Here is a 21,019-nt window from a genome sequence, read left to right as displayed (position 1 = left end):
CACTCAGCCAGAGATACTTGAGAACTGCTGTTTGACAGATATTTTTAGGTTTTTTGAGAAGGTTATAGGTTCTGCATAGTCCACTCAGACATAGAGATTAAATACTACTCAATAAGCAATATTTGGTCTATTCTTTACACATAAACTCTTTGCCTGTGCAGCCAGGAAGAATTTTATTTTCATTCTTTGACTTAAGGCACAGTCACCCTCACTGAAAACTATTGAAATCATTGGAAGAAACTAGTTAGCCTTTGCCTCTGTTCCACCCACACCTGCACAACATATTAGCATCACTGATGTGAAAACTGCATTGGCTTCAACTGATTCTGACCTCTGTAGAGAATTAGATTATAGGTTTAAAAAGCTTACAGAATTCTACAATCTCATATGCTCTCATGAGTTTGGTGGGGTTTTTTTAATTAAAGAGAATGGCATTTAGTTTCCTTTAAGTCAATTATCTAATATCTGTTTGCAGTCTTCAAGTAATGCTTAAAAACTCAATATCATTTCTGTTTAACCTTTTGTGTCTTTTTTTCTGTAGTGCCACCCTAGTGGATGCCTTATTGATCTCTGTATGCAAATGGGTATTATAATGGTGCTAAAGCAGACCTGGAACAACTTCATGGAACTGGGCTACCCGTAAGTAAATATAACTCCTGTGCTTCAGTAGGTCACAGAGCAATACTAAGTTTATGCTTAGATGTATCATTTTTAGCTATGCCAGAAAGTTCTAAATTGGATTTCTGCTTGCTGGGTGATAAAAGATGCCTGAAAGAGCAGGTATGAGTTGGAAAAAATGCACTGCTGGTATAAACACTCTCAGAGATGGAAATATGTACTGACTGCTATATAGGCAAGTTCCCTAGAGATCTTCAGCATATTGTGGAGCTGTGACCTAGCTAAAAAGGTTGATGATTATTCATTTCCTATTGGTTAATTTCTTATTGATTAGCATTTAATAAGTGTGTCTAATATGATTAATATAAATAGTTGATGCTAGAGATAGTGTGACAGGTCATCAAGGGAAATTAGCAAGTGTAAAAATATAGAGAGAGCTGACATTGTCAGAAAGTTTGCCCTTGCAAAGTTCAGAGGGATTTGCTTCGCTGCAGGATCCACAGCAGAACTAGTGTGGAGTCGGGTCCCTCAACTGCAGAAATGTGTTGCAGGAGTGATTTCAGGCAGCCTCAGTGCTGATCATATCTGGCTGTAATGAGACTGGAATAAATGATTTAAGTGCAGAGAGTAACTGGTAATCAAGGTATTCAAATCTCACTGTCTCTCCATCTTCCCAGGTTTGCACCAAGTGCTGCTTGTCAGGTTTTTGCATCTGTTGGGGCTGGAAGAATCAGCCAGAGTGGGGAGGAGGGAGCAGCAGCAACAATATTGATCTTTCTCTTTCCACTCCCTGCTTCTTTTGTCAGTATATATTAGATCTTTCTGCTGCCTATTAATAGGGATTTGGAAACCTAATGGAGAGCACAGAAGGGGATTAAAGAAAGTGACTGAAGGAGATAGGAGGACAATATTTAAAAGCAAGTTACTTATTAGGAATAAAGTGCTTCAGGTGAAGTCAGGCTCTTCACTTCAGAGTCACAACAAAAATCACAACACATAACACACAGTCCCAACAATGTGAGATGCTTCCACGTCTTCTGATGAGAGATGTATTTGCTCTCCAGACCTTTCAGTCCTCCTTCTAGCCCTGAAATCCTGCAGGCAAGTGCAGTTCCTTCTGGTGTGAAAAACCCACAATCATTTCCACTAAAAGCATGGATTGCAGCCAGCACCATGTGTCTGACCAGAGGATTTGGAGGATTATAGTCTGTAGTAGAAATCACTGCACCTGCATTCATGTGCTGCCTACTGCCTTCCGAGACTCACGCAGAGCCAGCACTGACAAAGCTAATAGCAAAGAGTATTTCCTCATGATACAGGCCTAGGAGAGAAGCACCAGCTTTAAGAAAACAAGCAATTGACCAAACCATTATCCAAGTCTGTTGTTCACAGACCAGGCCACTGTGAAAACAAGAAGCAAAGCACAGTCAGGGAAAGGACTTAATTATTTGGATGAGCCATCAACTTCTGTCTTGCTGAGATGAAGGGGTCAGCTGCTATGTTGGAGAAAAATATCATTCTTCCCCCCCCCTCCCTTTTCTTTCTCTTTATACTAGCTGTAACTCATGTTCTTTGTTGGCCAAATCAGTGCAACTCCCCAACATGGAGAGGCAAAGGTGTTGATTTCAGATGTGAGCACTCATTTATCTTCTGGATCAGCAGCTCCCACAGTGCCCCTACACATACATTTCTTCAGGAACAACATCTTCCCCCCTGAAGTCCAGTACAGCTCCCCAGCTTCTTGAGATGGAGATAGCTCGCACAGCAGCCATTCATCTCTTGGCCACCACATGTTGTCACTAACCCACACAAATCTTTCTGCCTTTGTTCCTCTAAATGTTTGGTTGCAGACACCATTCCAGGTCACTTTCTGATTCTCAGGATTGCTCACAGATTGTTACTTGCACACTGCAGAGCCACATAGAGATTCCAGCTCGCACACAGGAAGGGATCAAACAGCATTAGCATATACTCCATGTCCTGATTTCTCAATTAAAGCTCAACCATCTCCACACAGCATAGCATTGTGCTATATAAAGACATCCTGAATTGACTTGTCATTCTGTGTAGAAAAAAATAAGGTAAATAAATGAGAATATGTCAAAATCCCTCCTCCATTTTAACATCTGGACCATGTCATCAGCCACATGAATTACTTTTTTCCTGTGCATTGGGAATTTAATTTTGCAAGGTATGTCATGCACTCTTAGCCCCTTCAATCTTTTTATAAAAGGCTACGAGTATTATTTACCTTGTTTCTTTAATTTATTTGAAAATGCAGGCTGATCCAAAACTGGTGGACCAGGAGAAAACTACGACAGGAGTATGGCACACAGAGAAAAGCAAGCTTCCCACAGTGGGAAAAGGACTACAATCTGCAACCTATGAATGCTTATGGACTCTTTGATGAATACCTAGAAATGAGTATGGCACTGACCTTTGTTTTCTCTCTTTCACTAGATTTTAATATTGTTGTGTTTTTGTTGACATGGGCTGGTGTGTTCTTTTAAATATTGCCGTATGAAGCTGAAGAGGCTGCAAAAGGGTTTTTATTCTCAAGGGGCTGACGAGAAATAAGTGAGTTTGTAAGAACCAAACCAATGTAGCTAACCACACTGCTACTGGCTTACTAAACTCACAAATATGAAGCACTTATTCTTACTTTGTGCGAGGAAGATCATTTTCCAAACCAGAGCCCACCTCTTCACCTGCATACATTTCTGAAGAACTTTACTGTTATTTACTAAAATAAGTTCCCTTGGGCTTTCTTTTTTTTCTTTTTTTTTTCTTTTTTTCATTTTTTTTTTTTAATGTGTGGTACAGGCCTTCATGCTTGTTTAAGTTTAAAATTCACCATCATTTACTACCTCACATTCACAAAGTAGCTTGCTGCCAGAAGGCATTACTTTATCTGGAAGAGTGGGGAGGTTAACTGCTCAAAGACATGTTAAAGACCAAGAACTTTTGCCCCATGTGACTGAACTGCATATGTCATTGCTGTTTTTTTCTTCTTCACACAATTCTTCTCAAACTAACGGGAAATTTAGCAGTCTGAAAACCTGCCTTTGGAAACACACAAAGTTTCAACCTGCTGCTTCTCTGTACTACAAATAGGAGTATGTTCAGCTCTGATCGGTTCAGGTTTTGAGAGACCCTACGTGATGCTGGAGTAAAAATGTTTCTTTCTAAAAGCACAACTTGTCCACCTCCAAACTTCAAGTTACAAAATCTAGGTGTTGCTGTCCATTTTTGGGACAGACATGCATTTATTCATGTCATCCTTGCTCTGAAATTTTGGCAAGGAATTGCTGTGCAACTGTGCTGCATAATAAGAAATGTTTGTATACTTATACATAATGTTTCTATTCATACTGTATTTGGTATCTGGAACCTTGGGGTTAGATCTTAACAGTTGTAGTGTGATCTTTCCTTTTTTTTCCCTAGTTCTTCAGTTTGGGTTCACAACCATTTTTGTGGCTGCTTTTCCCCTGGCACCCCTTCTGGCCTTACTTAACAATATTATAGAAATCCGGCTTGATGCGTACAAATTTGTTACCCAGTGGAGAAGACCTTTAGCTTCAAGAGCCAAAGATATAGGTGAGTTCTGTGTGTGTGTGTTTGTTACATGCATGTGTTATTTTTAAGGCAAAGCATTAACCACTTCATGTAAGGGCAGATTGATTTATTTTCAGTCATCTTCCCCATTAACAACACAAAATTTGATTGTTCCAACAAACGTCAAGTGTCTGATGCCAATCTGCTTATGCAATTAATAGTCCGTATTGCAAAATGTTTTTTAATGATTTTCAGGGTGGCTTAACAGCAAAGATGTCTTAATGAAGTGCTCAGTGCTTTCTGAAGGTTTTTCTTGTGGCAGACACACTGTGTGAACACATGCTGCGGCTCAGTTTGAATATAATAAGCAGACAGAACAGCTGTAACATGCAAGTCAAGTTAAAGTGGCCACCATCCTATGAGGGACCTGTGCATTTTACATTTTCCAGGTCAAAACCAAGCTCCCCTGTGACTCAGGGGTGTCCCTGGTGAGTCAGACAAGGTAGAACTAGGTCCCAAGAGAAGGCTTGCTCTCAGTGAACCACACCTATGTTGCTAAACACAGGATTCACATAAATTTGAGGCCACCCAGCCACACACTTCTGCAAGGGGTCTCCAAACATGTTTTGACTATAAATCTCTTCTTGCTGTGTGCAAAAGCAGAATACCTTTAAGGAAGGACCCTGTAAAATAAAGTCATCTGCCCAACACTGAATCCCTGGTGTCTTTGAAGAGGTAAATTGGATACCTTGCTGTCCATCTGCATTGCAAAAAACAGTAGCCCACGCCATGAAATAGCAGAAGCCCAAGCCTGATGCTCTCAGAACGGTCTACTATGTACCTAAAGTCCGTGTCCAAATGAAATGTTGTATGTGAGCAGGGTGAATTTAGGTGTAAGCCTGAACAGCAGCCAGTGCAGAGTACCCCTACAGACCTTAATCCTGAAGAGAAAAAAAAAAAAAAAGTTATATATCATAAATAATAAAAGCACAGGAAAATACAAATTTTTTTTCAGGACAATTCAGGTGTGATTTCTTAAAATAAGATGCATTCACTCTCTATTTAGCAATTTTTTTGGGACAGCTTGATGCTTCATTAAAATCAATGGGTATGTGTAACCTGTCTTTGCTGTGGTTCTCAGTGGTGGTCCTCATGACCAGAGTTGCTGTGTGCCTGTGCCACAAGATCTGTCAGATGCTTGAGGATGGGCCAGAAGGCCCAGCTGACACCTGAGGGTTGAGTGCCACCGTACAGCATTAGCACACCATGAAGATTCCGATGACAATAGGTACATGCTGACCAGCTGTGCACAAGTTACAGACACGGCCCCTGTGATGGGCAGATCATGGATTGCACATGTTCTTGGCTGCCCTGGCAGACCCTCCTCAAAGGCTGGATAGATAGCAGCAGCAGCAGAGATGCTTACCATGTTTCTTAAAAATGCCCACATGGTTAAGTGGCTTGGTGGAGCGAAGGCCTCCGTGACCATTTTGCAGCTTGCTTGAGATTATTTGCAGGATAAACAAAATTCCCACCCAGTGGGAACAGAAATCTGGTCCACTGGTCCTGCTGTTCAATAAGAAAAGATATTTTTACTCGGTGGCTCTTGGATAGAGACTACATAAAAAGATGTAGTGGTGCGGTGGTGGGGAGAACGGCTTCAGAGCATGCAGTATATCAGGCACTTTAGTTCTTAATTTTGAAGAACTAACACACTCTCCTTGTTGAACAGGAATCTGGTACGGGATCCTGGAAGGCATTGGAATTCTTTCTGTTATCACAAATGCATTTGTTATAGCTGTGACATCAGATTTCATCCCTCGCCTTGTTTATGCTTACAAATATGGACCTTGCGCTGGCCAGGGAGAAGCAGGACAAAAGTAAGCTTTTCTTTGGGAAAACAGACATGCATGAAAATTGCTTACTACTTGATTAGACACAGCAGTACTGTCTGTGTATGTTCTGGTTCCACTAACCCAAATTCATTGCTTGTGCTTAGGGAACAGAGATCAGGCACAGATTCTGATGCTTTACATAGTCACAGAATGGGGTGCTGAGAGACGATAATTTAAGATGTTAATTCAAGGAAAACATGGCAGAGCTGATACAGGGATTTGGTGTGTAACAGCATGCTGCACAAGCTGCCTTTGCCAGCTGGTGCACATGGATATAACCCCCTTTTCATTCTGAAATTATGCTGACATTTATCAGTTACAGATTTAATGAGCATTTTTAACTTATTCACTAGGCTTTTTTTCCCTGATGTATTGCTCAAAAACAGCAGTGTCTAACAAAAGGAAGCAATTCCCAACTAATAAATCAAGACATACTTACTGAGCAAAGTAATTTGTTTTTCTTCTAAAGCTAGATTCCTGAGATTGAATCTTTCAGAAGACACTTGTGAACTGAATCCAAGCTGCCTAAGTGGATTTTCTTTCAGTTTTGCTAAACACTGAGATTATATTAGCATGTGCACATGACCAGCAAGTACAAGTATAGATGCTAAAATCTCAGCTTGCAAAATTTAGGCTGATAGAGGGCACTGAACCCAGCTGAAATCAAATATAAACTGTTTGCAAATGATCTCCTAGCAACTCCATTAGCAAGGACCTTACTGTTCAAAGAAACCCAAGATAAACAACAGTGACAGAGAGCTTACATTCTGTTATTAGACATATTGCAGATTGATTTGTCTTCTCTGCTACAGAGAGTAAGTTCTTCTGTTGCTGCTTTTTTGCTGTCATTTAGTTGTCAATACTGTTTAATCCTGCTGATGGAAGAAGGGCAGCTGGTGTGGCCGCTTCTGATTAGCAGTGCTGCTATCTTGCTGTGCTGCAAGGAGTCCAGCATTTTAGTCAATGTCAGGGGAAGTGTTTAATTTATTTTCATGGAGAGTTAAAGCCCCGTAATGGGGCCAAAATCTTCAGTCTTGTGCCTCTTGCTCCTGAGCATGTGCCTTTGCTTGTGCCATTATGAAGATCCATAGGACATTGAGGCACCCTCAGCAGCTGCTGAGTTCCTCAGGATCACACTGAGAGATTTTATCTTTATTAAGACTCCAGTATGACTCACTGGCTTTGAAAGTAGTTCTGCATAGGGGAAGTAACTTGGCTCACAGAGGAAGCTCTTACCATCTTTTCACAAACCTCTTGTACAGCATTTTCACACTTCTGCAGTTTTTCTTCTAGATTAAAACATCAGATAGTAACACTTTGAAGGAGCCAACTTGGATAAAAAAACATTTATGTCAGCATTCTGGATATTGTTATTAATAAGTACTGTTACAAAAGCATAGGAATATGGAATTTTCTCAAATTAAGGAGTCAAGAACATCTGCTATAAAATAACTTAAATGAAAGAGGTGCTTTTTTCTTTAAAAAACATCTGCAGGTATTAGATGCATATGACTCCCTGTGATACTAGAAAAGTACTGTAATTAAATTAAGTTCCAAATCCAATCAGTATGGAGATTTTTGAGACAAAGCCAGATGGTGTTTAAACGTAATTTCTCAGAGACTGTAAAATCCATAGTTAAAAAAAACAAAAAACAAACAAAAAAAAACAGCCCTTACTGTGCATTACACTCTGCACCAAGCTGAGCAGTGTGCCTAGACTTACCTGTGCTTGAGCAGTACAGAGTGAACAGCCCAACGCATTTGCCATATCTCTCCTCAGCTTTATTAACACCAAACTTGAGCCTTCTAGTGACTCCCCCAGCCCTTCGTCATGTGACATAAATTCTCCTGCTCAGTGTTCTCCAAATTCTGCCTGGCACTCCCAGTGCTCAGCCACCCCAGGATCTTTTAGTACCGAGTTCCTCTGAATAACCGGACATTTTGGAAAAAGCTGTTTTAAGTATGTTGCTTTCCCATCTGATTTAATGTTTCTTTGTGCTAGTGCCATGAGGGTAACAGTGAGAATATTCTGGTTATCTTCCTAGAGCTACTTATTCTTTTCTCTACCTCTGTTGTGTCACCTTCTAGGTGACTTTTCAGAAGTAACCAGTCCCAGTCTTCACCATTTCTTCTCCCATAGAAATCTGCCATTGCTTCACTTTTATTGTCCTTCTGACCTACTTGAGCATCTTCTATCACCTCAACATCCCTTTCAAATATTAATAAGCATCACAGTTATACTGTGGATTTCATGAAACCCAGAGAACATCCTCCTGGGTACAACAGTCAATGGAGAAACCTTGCTGTGCCCTGACTACAGGATTTCTTCCCCTCTAGGTGTATGGTTGGTTATGTTAATGCCAGTTTATCAGTATTTCTGGTGTCTGACTTTGAAAACCGTTCAGAGCCAACCTCAAACGGAAGTGAATTCTCTGGTTCACCATTAAAATATTGCAGGTAAGTAGCTGATCAAAATACTTCTCTGCTTTAAGCCATTGCAAGGGAGAAGCAGCATGAAAAATTTAGAGTAAGTACTAATTTTTAGAACTTGAAAAACAGTAATGGAAAGAATTCACTGTGCTATTCAGAGACACAGTCGTGGTACTGCTTGGCTGTTACCTGCACGATCGCTTCCTTCGATACAAGAAAAGCCAAAAAGTGGATATTTTGCAGGTGTTCCTAATGCAGGATTTCTGTGGTGTCATGGCTTGAATCAAACACAACCATCATGGAAAAATATGGTATTAAAGGGCCAATAATAGGTGACTGATTCCTTAGGTACCCGTGACATAAACCTGTAACAAGAATATGTCATAACATATGCACAGGGAAGTCAAGGTTGCATAGAAGTGAACACACTGAGTAATTTCACAGGTCTGCCAGGCATAAACAGGTTCTGTCCTGAGCTACCTTTATGAAACCTCAAATCCAGCCCTTCCTAATTGCTGGATGGTTAAAATGTTTTTTTTGTCATTGCTTACAGGTGTAATTAGTAATAATAATAGTATACTTGTGATTTGAATAAAAATTAAATGAGCTGTTAATTATCTGTATGTCTCTGTCCTCAGCCAAAAGACTGGAGAAGTTACAGTCTGAGACTAGCCTTTAATGACAGATTTAACTAATTGATGTTAATGGTCTAAAGAATCAAGGATCTACATGAAGGTCTTACATGGGGTCCCAACCAAAAATACCAAACAACAAATAAAACTACCATTTTTTAGTGCAACTTTGTTTTACAAGCATGAGTTCTCATAGCTGCAGATGGACTTAGTCTCGGTATTTTTCACTGTGAAGAATTAAAATATCCTTTTGTCAGTGTCTACAGAAAAGAGATACTCTGTGATGCAGCAAAAGTCAGTGATACCTTGTGATACTGCTGCATTTTTAATAAAAAGTTTGAGTGGAATAGCATAATGAACAGGGAATAGGGGGTGGAATTAATTCCTTTAACTAACTGATATTTAAGACTGTTGCAATCTTTTTGGCAGAAAGAACAACCCAATGTTGAATTTTCTGTGGAGCAGAACCACTGGGAGAACACTTCATTCCACACTGTTTGCCAAAGCACTATTTAATAATGTTTTGTAATTCTGATCATTCTCTTCTCCCTTTCTTTCTTCCCCAACTTCAAGCATGATATTGCTGCTACTTAAAGCCAATGGTGAAAATCCCATCAATAAAAAGGTTGTCCCCTCAACATCCCAGAACACTAGGGAAAATGGTGCCATAAATCTTCAGAAGATAAATCTGTTCTTTTGGGAGATATTGAACTGTTACGTATATCTATCCTTGAAAGAAAATTAACATCTTACTTTCTTTACTTGAGTTTATCACCTATGTAAACCACCTGAATTCTACTAAAACATCAGTCCCTATAATTGCACTTAAAGCCAGATATTGATGGTAAGGTAAGGAAATATCATGTTTCCAGTGGGCAATGGTGTAGGTATTTTTTCAGGAAGGCAGTTTATCTAGCACCATGCTATTATGGTTGTTTATAAAAGGTTTTCCCATTTCTTCAGGTGTAGTGGTTGGTTTCTAGCAAGTACAAAAAGGAGACATACTCCATGGACTGGGGACTTGGTACAGGAACTTCTGTTTTCAGGGTCATAGAATCGTAGAATCATTTTGGTTGGAAAAGACCTTTAAGATCATCAAGTCCAACCATTAATCCAGCACCGGCAAGTCCACCACTAAACCGTGTCCCTAAGCATCACATCTACACATCTTTTAAATACCTCCAGGGATGGTGACTTCACCACCTCCCTGCGCAGCCTGTTCCAGTGCCTGCCAACCCTTTTGGTGAAGAAATTTCTCCTAATATCCAATATAAACCTCCCCTGGCACAACTCAGGCCATATCCTCTTGTTCTATTACTTGTTACTTTAGATATTTACACCCATTTCACTACAACCTTGCTGTAGAGCCCTAAGGTCTTCCCTCAGCCTCCTTTTCTCCAGGCTAAATAACCCCAGTTCCCTCAGCTGCTCCTCATAAGACTTGTGCTCCTGATAAGACTTGGTTCTAGAGCGAAATTGCTCTTCTCTGAACTTGCTCCAGAATGTCAATGTCTATCTTGTAGTGAGGGCCCCAAACTGAACACAGTACTTGAGGTACAGCCTCACAGTGCTGAGTACAGGGGGACAATCACTGCTGTAGTCCTGCTGACCTCACTGTTTCTGATACAAGCGAGAATGCTGCTGGCCTTCTTGGCCACCTGGGCACACTGCTGACTCATATTCCTTTTTCATATGTCCTTTTCCACTGGGCTGCTTTCCAGGCACTCTTCCCCAAGCCTCTAGCATTGCATGGTGTTGTTGTGCTTGTAAAACATCCTGAACTACAAAGTCAGCATGCTGCTTGCAGAAGGGAAGATCATCTCAGTTGCAGTAGAGATACTGCAACTTAAGAGAGGTTTGTTGCTGGCTAAGATGTCAAGACACAGTTTAGTTCATTTTGTGTAGCAGCCTCTGCAATCTAAGAAGGTGAACCTTCAGGCAGAAATACAGATTATCATAGAGATTACATTATTTATTTATTTTGCTTATCTCCATTTTCTTTAGTTTCTTAATACTAACTTAGAGATTAAGCTTAAGTGTATTATTTACTACAGTATTATCAATATTATTTATAATGGGTCTTCTCTCCAATCTAGGAAACAGGTTGATGATTACATGGTTTTGACACTACTTTTGAATTAATTTTCTGCAATAGTATTTTGGGATGAACATACTGCTAGTAGAAATGGACTCCAGAATGTGTGACTTAAACAGATTCATTATTTGTTAATGTAATTTTGGAATCTTACTGGATACAGCTTTCCCAATAGATATCCTCAGTTACATTACTGAGACCTAAAATCTTTAAAGAAACATTCTATGAGACAGGACACTAAATCCCTTTCTTGCACTTGCCTTGTTGCTATACCAAGAGATGCAGTTCTGGCTCCACTAAAGTCAGGATGAGTCATGGTTTACACCAGGGATGACCAATTGACCAATGGGCAGATGGGAGCCATGGGTCAGTTTTATTTGGATTTTGGGAAGGCTGTCAGGCTGAAAAAAATAAGGGAAATTTATGGTTTTAAAAGTAACTTATAGTGGAAAGGAAGTGGCCTTCAAAACAGCAGAGCATCCCACCAAGCTCCATGTTCTGAGGAGGTGCCTGCAAGGCACATGTTGCACTGCTAAGGGAGATGCTGTAGGGTCAAACTGCTGGTGCTGAACACTCAGCATCCTCTGTATTTGCTTCAGCAGTTTCTCTTCATACAGGCACAAGCCTGGTCCTTCACTGATTTTCCATCAGCAGCTGAAGCCTGAAGTGCACTCCTGGAGTGCATCTTACTGTTACTTTTCATCTGAAAGTAAACACATTTAGGTGAACCACAGCATGGCCAGTGGAGGTGATCAAGACGTTTGCTTCAAAGCCTGCACCTGAGCTGAAACAAAGCATTGGTGCAGACCCAGCCTAAGGAGCAAGCAGCGTTGTGGTGACTTGTACAATCTGGACTGATAATTTTGGTGCAAAAACATGATGATCAAGAGAAGCTGGGTTTTGGTGTTGCCTTCCTCCTCGGCAGCAGGGCAGTAACTTGCTAACTACTGTATTCTGCTTGTCTTTCAGGTACAGGGACTACAGAGACCCTCCTCACTCGGCAGAGCCCTACGGTTACACGCTGCAGTTCTGGCACGTCCTAGCAGCACGGCTGGCATTCATCATTGTGTTTGAGGTCAGTGATTGTTCAGGTAACAAAACAAAAACATCACAATGAAACAAATTTTCCCATTGAAGTTTTTTCATTGGGCTGATCTCTGCTGACAGCTGTTGAGCATTTTGAGTTTGTTTCTGCTGGTTTTATTGTGCTTTGTATACTCAGATCTGTTCTCTGAACAGCCAAGGGTGTTTAGGTTCTAACAAAAAGGAGAATGCAGCACTTCAAAAACTGTAACAGTGACTTGCAAAGAGAGGAAATAAACTAAGCTTTTATTTACTTTCTAAGTTTTGGCATTAGTATCCCTGATAGGCTGGAAAGCCATATGCTGACCAGTTTGTGAGGTAGGGTTGAGGGAACATGAGAAGAAAAATGACATCTGAACAACTGAAAAATGAAGCTAGTTACAGTATTTTCACATCTATCTTTTTTCTCTATTTTTAATACTATTCATTTGCCCAGAATGATTAACATCACAAAGATGATGATGATGAAAAGGATTCGATACCATTGCCAATGTTCATAATACTAGTATCTCAAAAATCTTTAAGACAAACCAGAGAAGATAACACCAGCTTCACATGACTGGCATTCCCATGCTGATTTTGAAAAAGAGAGACAGGAGGGTAGATAAATAGGATGAGATAATTTACTGAACAAAATTGGCTCTTAAGGCTAAATTTAAGGTGCCTTATATCCCTGCCCTAAGCCAGGGGCCCAGCATCTCTCCAGCACAAGTAGTTTGAAATGCCTTTTACACCATGAAGAAACCAAACAAGGAACAAACAATTTTTAAAACTCTTTACTTAATCCTCTGCTCTGAAATCATAGCAACCAGGCATCCAACACATATATGGAAGCTGCAGTCACCATAAATTATTGGCATAATATTCATGAGCACATACTGTATTTCTGACTCACAGTACTGTGTACCTTTATTCTGCACTGAGCTTTTGAAGCACCTCTTTGGATCATAGAATAGAAGCATTTGAATTAGATGAAAGGTGAAGAGGAAAAATTGTCCAGATTTTTTTCTTGTGTAGGGATGTCTTCTTGGTGGCTCAGCAGAAGCCCAGGTTCTGTAGTGAATTGTCCCTGGTGGTCATTTTCAGACCTTCCCAGATGAAGGGGGAATATGGCACTGCAGGTTGGGCTCTCTCCTTCTTCTACACTGGGCTAACTCATTAGAGGTTGGTCCTAAGGAGGTCAGCCCTTATGTCATCCCGGCCACACTGAGGGAAACAGTAAGGTAAAGAAAGATGTGATAAAGGCCTTCTGGGCTTGATCTCTTCTTTGTTTCTTGAGCTGTTGGCATTGAGAGCCAGGGTTTCTGTCTCAAAATAGAGATACAAAAAGGGCCTTGGCAGGTCAGACTAAGCAGTTTTAAGATGTAAGAGAGCCTGGCTTCTTGATACATGCTTGGCATAAAGACAGCATGGCATAAGGGCAAAGATAATCAAGGCAAGAAAAGTCAGCCCTGCTCAGGTCTCAGTGCCCAGCCAAACTTGTGACCTGCTGTGGAATTCCTTTTTGTGTCTGCCCAATACAAGAGATTTGACTTTTTGCTTTGCCCCAACCAAAGCCAAAGGCTAGCTCATAGCTCTCTCCCTCAAGAGCAGCTACTGTTTGTTGGCATTGAAACTGTTTCCTTAACTATATCTATGAAACCAAAAAGGTAATTGCAGCAGAAACTGTGATTGTCTTCCTCTGTGGAAAACACTAATGGGTGTACAGTAATTTCAGTAAAGGATTCTGCTAAGAGAGAAGTGATACAAGGTAGGTTTTTTTCATAAATGAGTAATTACCACACACCTTTTGGGCACTGTGACACTGATTATTTTGGCTACCTTGACCTTCTTCAAAATAAACAAAAGTATTTCCTGTCCCTGCAAAAGGGATTACTTGTCCAGGCTAAACTGACAAAGAAGCTTTTTTTCTTTTTTTTAGGTTTGGAAAAAACACAGCAATTAAAGTATTGTGGGTTTATTTCTCATGAGGGAAGGATACATGGGAAAACATTTTATTTTCTTTTCAGTGTCTTACAAATGAAGGGCTCTGCTTGGAGAAAGAATACCTTTGTTTCCCCAATCTAGAATGAGTGTCATTTCTGAGACAGAGGATTTTTCTGTTTCTCCATTCCTCCTCTCAAGTGGAGTGATTAAGTCTCCAAGTTGATCAAACAAAAAAGGACACTCAGGCAATCCTCCCCCATCACACTTTGTTGTGCCATGCCTAAAACACGAGGGACAAAGGATCTGTAACCTTGTATTTAATTGTGATGTTTAGTAAATGGGAATATGGCCTTGGATGAGACAGACAGTATTAAGAAAAAATATTTTGGTTTGCATTGGTAATTCATTGTTTCTGATACTGATGCACAGGTTTTCTGGTAATAAGAAAATACTCTTGTCATTTGGTACTCCCCTTCCTGCAGGGCAATCCACTACTATCAGGCCCTGCCCAAACCACTTGAAAGCAAAGCATGGCTTCAGGGGCCTGAACACACAGGTCATACAACAGTTTGGAGGCCTTATTTGAACCCAGCCACTCTTAACCTTTGCTGAGATCCACAGCCCACTCACTTTGGCTGGAGTTTTTGCAGGGAAAAATCATCATGACTTGTTTTCTTCAAATTTAGCAGTAAATTTAGTTCTAACACAGTATCTTTTTGTGAACAGGAAAAAGAGGATTTTCATATGATATGGAAAGTACTTGTTTTCTTCCTAAGATTTTAATTTTTCATCACCTTTTTTGTTTTCACAGCACCTTGTCTTTTGCATAAAGCACTTGATTTCCTACTTAATCCCAGATCTTCCTAAAGATCTGAGAGACCGGATGAGAAGAGAAAAATACCTGATTCAGGAAATGATGTATGAAGCTGAACTAGAACGTCTGCAGAAAGAGCGGAAGGAAAGAAAGAAGAATGGAAAATCTTATCACAATGAGTGGCCATGATGGGGTGAGGAAGAAACTACTTTTAAGAAGATAGGAATTCTGTTTATAAAATTTCCCTGGTTTTCTACAGTGGAGAGTGCAGTGAAAGGAACAGTCAGTCAGTCTGACTTAGTTTTAGCACATGTGCACCCATGTTTAATATGGTGCACGTTGTCATAAGCCTTTTGAAATTAGAGATCTTGCAAGGCTTAGTCTTCTCCAGAGCTAATGTCAGCATGAGCAGATCAGACCAACGCTTAAGTCGCTGCACTCTTTCCAGGAAGCTCCTAGGCCCTGACTTCATTTCAAGGCCCTGAACTTCAAGGCAGTTGTATATCATACAGTGCTTTACAGAACTCAGTGATCTTCTGGCTCATTCCCATGACCAAGTTGCTACTTCATAACCAGTGACTGTGCATTAGCACCACAGCAGTATTTGTCCCATGTGTGTGGCCACCATCTGCAGCACATGCATGGCAATGTTGGCCTCTTCCACAGTGCACTAAGCTGTTAGCTTGCATTTACCATGAGTTAAGGTCACGTATGTGCACCGTTTCCACAACTGCAACAATATTGAAGTATTTTTTAGGAGAGCACAAGTCCAAACAACTGGTCTTACAATATTGAAAAGTTTAGGTTTGTGGAAGTGCTGACAGATAGACAAGCAACCAAATGTGGCCAGAGGTCATTTATTTGGAAATGATACCATGAAAAGCTGGTAATATGTTTTAAAGATTTGAACAGTGCCTTTTCAGCTATAGGACTGTCTGGTCTCTGAAGGAAACAAATCGGGCTAGGGCATCTTGTCCAGAACTGCCTGAGTGTTTGTGTTGCAAGATAACTTTGAGGCCTCGTCAGGAACTAGGGTGTATGATACACGTAACAGAAGACAGTGTCATAAAGACCTCTCTGCCTAAGTAAACCAAAAAGAAACCACCAACTGATGAAAAAGGTCAGCAGAGCAAAAGAACAGAGTCATCCAGAATCTCTACACTTGCAGAATTTTCTTTATTCATCCTTCCATTATCTATTAAGGAGTGGAAAAATACAACAACAGACTGTAATATGAAACAGCTTGAAATCCCTCATGGAGAAAAGGTCTACAGAGGCTGCAGAATTAGATTTGTGCAAAATGATCCACCATCCCTATCCTTTTGCAAATTCTTTAGCAACAAGAAATTAAAAACTTCTCATTATTAACCCAAAATAGTGGAGTTATAGGTCTGAAGATGGCAGAAGTTTTGGATGGAGCAACATTAATCAAAATGCTGAGTGTTTTGAAAGCTCTACCACCTCTTGCCTCAAAGTGATAACAGTGCAATTCTTGCAGAACTTGCAGTGGCATAATCAGACACAACACGAAGAAGGCCATTCAAAAGCCAAGACTTAAGAAGCCAAGTGGAAGCAAGCCTACGTCCTGGTGAAGATACAGCTAGATATACAAAATCCTAAAGCAGAGCCATTCACCTGGCACTTTTCCAAATAACTGGGGGTCCATAAAAATTACAGTATTCTCAAAAATCTTAAGAAATTGTGACCTTATTAGTTAGAAGATACTGAAAAGGAAGGAAAATTCAGCAAGTTGTTTGTACAAATTCTTCCAGAATTTGTTCTTCTGGACAGACCACACAGTGCAAGACCTTTTGGACAAATGCCTCAGCCTCCACAAGACATCAGGACCACTTGCACCAAGCCCACACATTGCCAAATTAAATCTATTCTGCCCACTGCAAGGGAGAACTGTGCTATTTCCATGGCGACTAGGGAGAAAGGTTATAATGAAAGGTAACATGGCTAGAGGAAGGACAGGGGTGGAAGAAAACGCATGCACCCTCATCTCCGTAGCCACTGCCCACCTATAGATTACTCCCTCCCAGCAAGGAGCCTCCTCCAGTGGAGACCCATAACCCTACATGAAGAAGATAAATGGCACAGCAGCTTTCATTTATCAGGTGCTCCTGGCCCAGGTCTGAAGGACCCATGAGGCAACATAAGCAATGAATGAACTTCAGGATTAATCTGTTCTCTGTTGACTCAGTGCCAAAACAAGTGGGGAACACAACTAATGGTTGTGGGGTGTATCCCTGCCTAATGAGAAGTGAATTTACTCAGCTTTTCTTCAGCTTACAGCAGCTGGGAACACATCCCATGTGGGCAATGGAGAAATAGGATATTTCTTTGTGAACAGTGGGTGGGGATTAGGCAATGTCACCTCCCAATATGCACCTGGCAGACAAGTCAGTATTTACCAACCACAGGTGTGTGCTGCACCTGCAGCCTGGGGGCTCTCAGGCAGGAGCGCTGTGCAAAAAATACATTCAGACCAAATTCACATGAGCAGTCAGATTAGTTGCATGCCCCCTGTTTAAGATCTACACCAACAGATGACAAGAGCTTAGAAGCTGTTTGCTAAGTAGTAAAGTGAGATGTGAGTCATGCATTAAATCAGTGTCACCCGTACAAGTGTGACCCTTTGCAAACTCCTGCAGTAAGATACCGCTTTGTCAATGTAGAGCTCAGTAACTTCGCAGAACTGAGCTGAAACTGAGCAGAATATCAACTGACTTCAACTCCAGAGGAACCACCACAATATACTGTGCCAAAACAAACTACAGGAGAAATACTATAGATAATAATTGCTTTTGAGGTTAGTTTTCAACATAGCTACAATATGATTAATTTTCATTACAATACATTGGTAGTTGTGTCCTGTTCTACTCTAAACAAGAGCACAAGTTGGCTGCATACTAAGCTTGGGCTGAGTACAATACTGAAAGGGGCTCTGACCTCCCTGGCAGATCTTAAGTACTTTTCTGTCACTTAACGTTGACAAGTCAACCCACTGGGATTTCTGTGCTGCTGGCCTGCAGAAAAGATTTCCCCGAGTTGTTCAGACCTATATAGCAGAACACTCAGGAAAGATGACCACTTTCTTGTTTATTACATTAATTAGGAAAATATAATACAAATAATATAATATTAATAATAATAAATGAAATTTTAAAGGTCTCTAGGTAGCAAATTTATGCCATTCCCTTATTTCTAATCTGATGATGGGTTTTCTTTAAACCTCCAGGTGACCGTCCTATATGTCGTTTACTTATTCCAGCTCCACAAGAGCACTACCTTCAAGGGAACGAGAAAAAATGAAACCTCAGTGCATGCCACAGACATGTTACATAGCAAGCAGGACAGCACACACAAGGATTTACTGTGAAATCATCTTGCAATCAGCATAGGGTTGATCTCCTTGGCCACTCTTGACAGCAAGTAACATAAGCAGTTACACGCCAGTTTTTACAACCAAGGAAAAACAAATATTGTATATTGGGACTGTTTTTCAGCCTGTTTGCTACGTTTTTTGCATTCTGTCCCATGTTGGTTTTACAGATCTTAGAATAAAAATGTAAATTAACAACCTGGGTACTTTGACAAAAGAAAAATCCTAGGTATAGAACATCATCTGCATTCAAGCCACCAAATACTATAACAGAAACCCTGTTTACAAATTAGTTTGTTTTTTTTTTTTAAATCTTTCTGAGGGGAGTTATGTTATTTACCATATAAAATATATATATATAATAAAGTATATAGAGAGATTGTTTATTTGTAAATAGAAAAATCCTATGGAGAAGAATGTCAAGTTTTCACACTTTTAAAATAAATCATCAACATAAAGCCATGTTTAATGCTTGTATAATGTGATGCAATAAACTTTAAATTATGCATATGAAATATTTGCTGTTTGGCATTCATGAATTATTTTCTGTTTACCTTATTCATTCAGAAAGCAAACAGACCAGTCAGGTGGAAGGAAATTTAAATGCAGACCAAGAAACAGCCAAAATCCATCACTACTTTCTCTCTGTGGATCATTTGTGTATTAACATAGTCAAACATGTTCCCATTATGGTTTTACTTTTTTTTTTTTTTTTTTTTTTTTTTTAAATGTTCCTACTTGTCTCCTAACCCAGCCAGATGCTGCATGTAATTTGGACAGTGTGGAGTTCTCCCACTCTCATGGAGTTGGCTTTGAGCGCCCTGCATTTCTTTATTAGGTGAGCTTTTAGCTATGAGAGCTGAAGGACTAGGGTGCAGGAGTGTGATGGAGATCCCAAGAATTATCTTGCTGCTTTTATAAAGACATAGGGCCTGGCTGAGAGTGCAACAAGCAGAGGACAGTATATAATCCCAGAGAAAAGATTTCTCAAAATCAATTGCTTTAATTAGTGATGCCAATTAAAACAAGAAGCATACAGAAAAAATAAAGCAGAAAGAATCACTCCTTAGTTCTGCAGCAATCGTGGGAGGTTAGCAAGAAATAGGGTAGTTGCCAGGGTCACCTGAAAAGCTCAAAAATGTTTGTCTCTAAACCTGTTACAGCAAGATACTCTCCCCAGTGAAAACCCATCTTTACATTGTGATTGTGCACCAATAGGTAACATGTGGCCTAAACTTTCACCTCATACTAAAATTAGAGTTGAATGACTGCACGGTGCTCAGTGACTTCAAGCAGTAAGTGATGATAAGCTGGTAATTTACCTGGTTTCCCACAGTGAATTCAAAGCACTGAAAAAAAACAACAAACAAACAAAACAAAACAAAACAAACAAAAAAAAAACAAAACAAAACAACAAAACAAAACACAAACCACCTCCATGGTGTTATACTTTTTCTTACCTATGAAAACTGGAAAGATGAATCTTCACAAACAAAAGACGTAGAAGTCACAGATGATCCAAGACAGTTTAAGGCAGCACCACTTACAGTGCAGACTGTGATCTTGGCACAGAGTGGGGCAACAAAGGCCATGCTGATGCTGTTTAACACTGGTCTGTCAGCCTCTGGAGAAGCACATTCAGATGAGAGTTCAGCACATTTGTCGGGAGGACTGCAGACACATCAGCAGGCATACAGGTCAAGTGCCTGCTGCAGGCTTCTCCTCTCTCTCTCCTCAGCTTACTCCGTGCACAGGTACACAGAAGCACACCAGGCCACTTCATTTCAGTGCTCCACAGCAGCATGGACATAGCAGTACTTACCCTTTTTCAGGTCTGTGTGCTGAAAGTACCTGGTAAGGACAAATTATTATATTTCAAGCCTCAAGAACTATTCCATAGCAGAAAATGTAGTATCTTATTTCTGTGTCATGAAGACAAAGCATGAGGCTGAATGAGCTGCACATGTCTTCTGAAGCTCGAGAAGCATTGCCAGCCCATTCAGTCAGTGGACTAGCTGCCTCAGAGTGACTAGGCTAGTCTGAGAACAGAAACCCCTGTCCTGAATCCCAGAAGACTTGATTCAGGATGCTATTATTGTCTCAGATCTTAGCTATATGGACACAAGGCATAACTCATAGGACCTATCCCTCTCACTCACAGCCCTTCCACACAGTGGCTTTAGGCACTAACCTGGTCATAGTCAGAGGGCTGTAGCAAAGAAATAAGTGAAAGGGCTTGGCCCTAAACCCTGCACTGGGTCACACAAACCAGTGCTTTGTGAGGCAACAAAGAAACCTGCTTTCATCATGCAGTTTTGCTCTGGGTTAGCCGATGGAGAAATGCCCCTGATGACCACCCATACAGCATCTGTCCAACCTGTACTCCTCTAGTAGAGGTCTGCCCCTTGGGATCCCATTTTTTTTCTTCCTAATGTTTTTTGATCTTGTCAGTCCATCCTGTATGGTAGATCACCAGGTGCCCTGTGTCACAGGGCCTTGAAATAAATTAATTTAGATGCTAAAGGGCCTCAGTCAAGGTAGATAAACTAGCACTGTGCTACAGCAGCTCAGCACCTGGCATAA

General features: G+C 40.5%; 1 protein-coding gene across 7 annotated transcripts in view; it reads left to right on the top strand.

Moving 5' to 3' along the window:
• Positions 1-18,947, top strand: part of ANO4 (anoctamin 4) — a 199,672-nt gene extending 180,725 nt beyond the window's left edge. For 5 of the 7 annotated variants that reach the window (XM_051636787.1, XM_051636778.1, XM_051636771.1 and 2 more), the window contains 8 exons: positions 542-639; positions 2,900-3,042; positions 4,063-4,215; positions 5,906-6,053; positions 8,406-8,525; positions 12,195-12,300; positions 15,046-15,241; positions 18,293-18,947. In XM_051636787.1, coding sequence (XP_051492747.1) covers positions 542-639; positions 2,900-3,042; positions 4,063-4,215; positions 5,906-6,053; positions 8,406-8,525; positions 12,195-12,300; positions 15,046-15,237 — 960 coding nt within the window. In that variant the 3' untranslated portion in view covers positions 15,238-15,241; positions 18,293-18,947. The remainder of the gene's footprint in view (positions 1-541; positions 640-2,899; positions 3,043-4,062; positions 4,216-5,905; positions 6,054-8,405; positions 8,526-12,194; positions 12,301-15,045; positions 15,242-18,292) is intronic. The other 2 variants (XM_051636762.1, XM_051636796.1) reach the window with 2 other exon arrangements.
• Positions 18,948-21,019: the final 2,072 nt, after the last annotated feature.

This window comes from Apus apus, chromosome 1, assembly GCF_020740795.1.
Source record: "Apus apus isolate bApuApu2 chromosome 1, bApuApu2.pri.cur, whole genome shotgun sequence".
NCBI classification, from domain to species: Eukaryota; Metazoa; Chordata; class Aves; order Apodiformes; family Apodidae; genus Apus; species Apus apus.
Note: the sequence above shows the minus strand (reverse complement) of the source record. Positions and strands in the feature narration are given on the sequence as shown.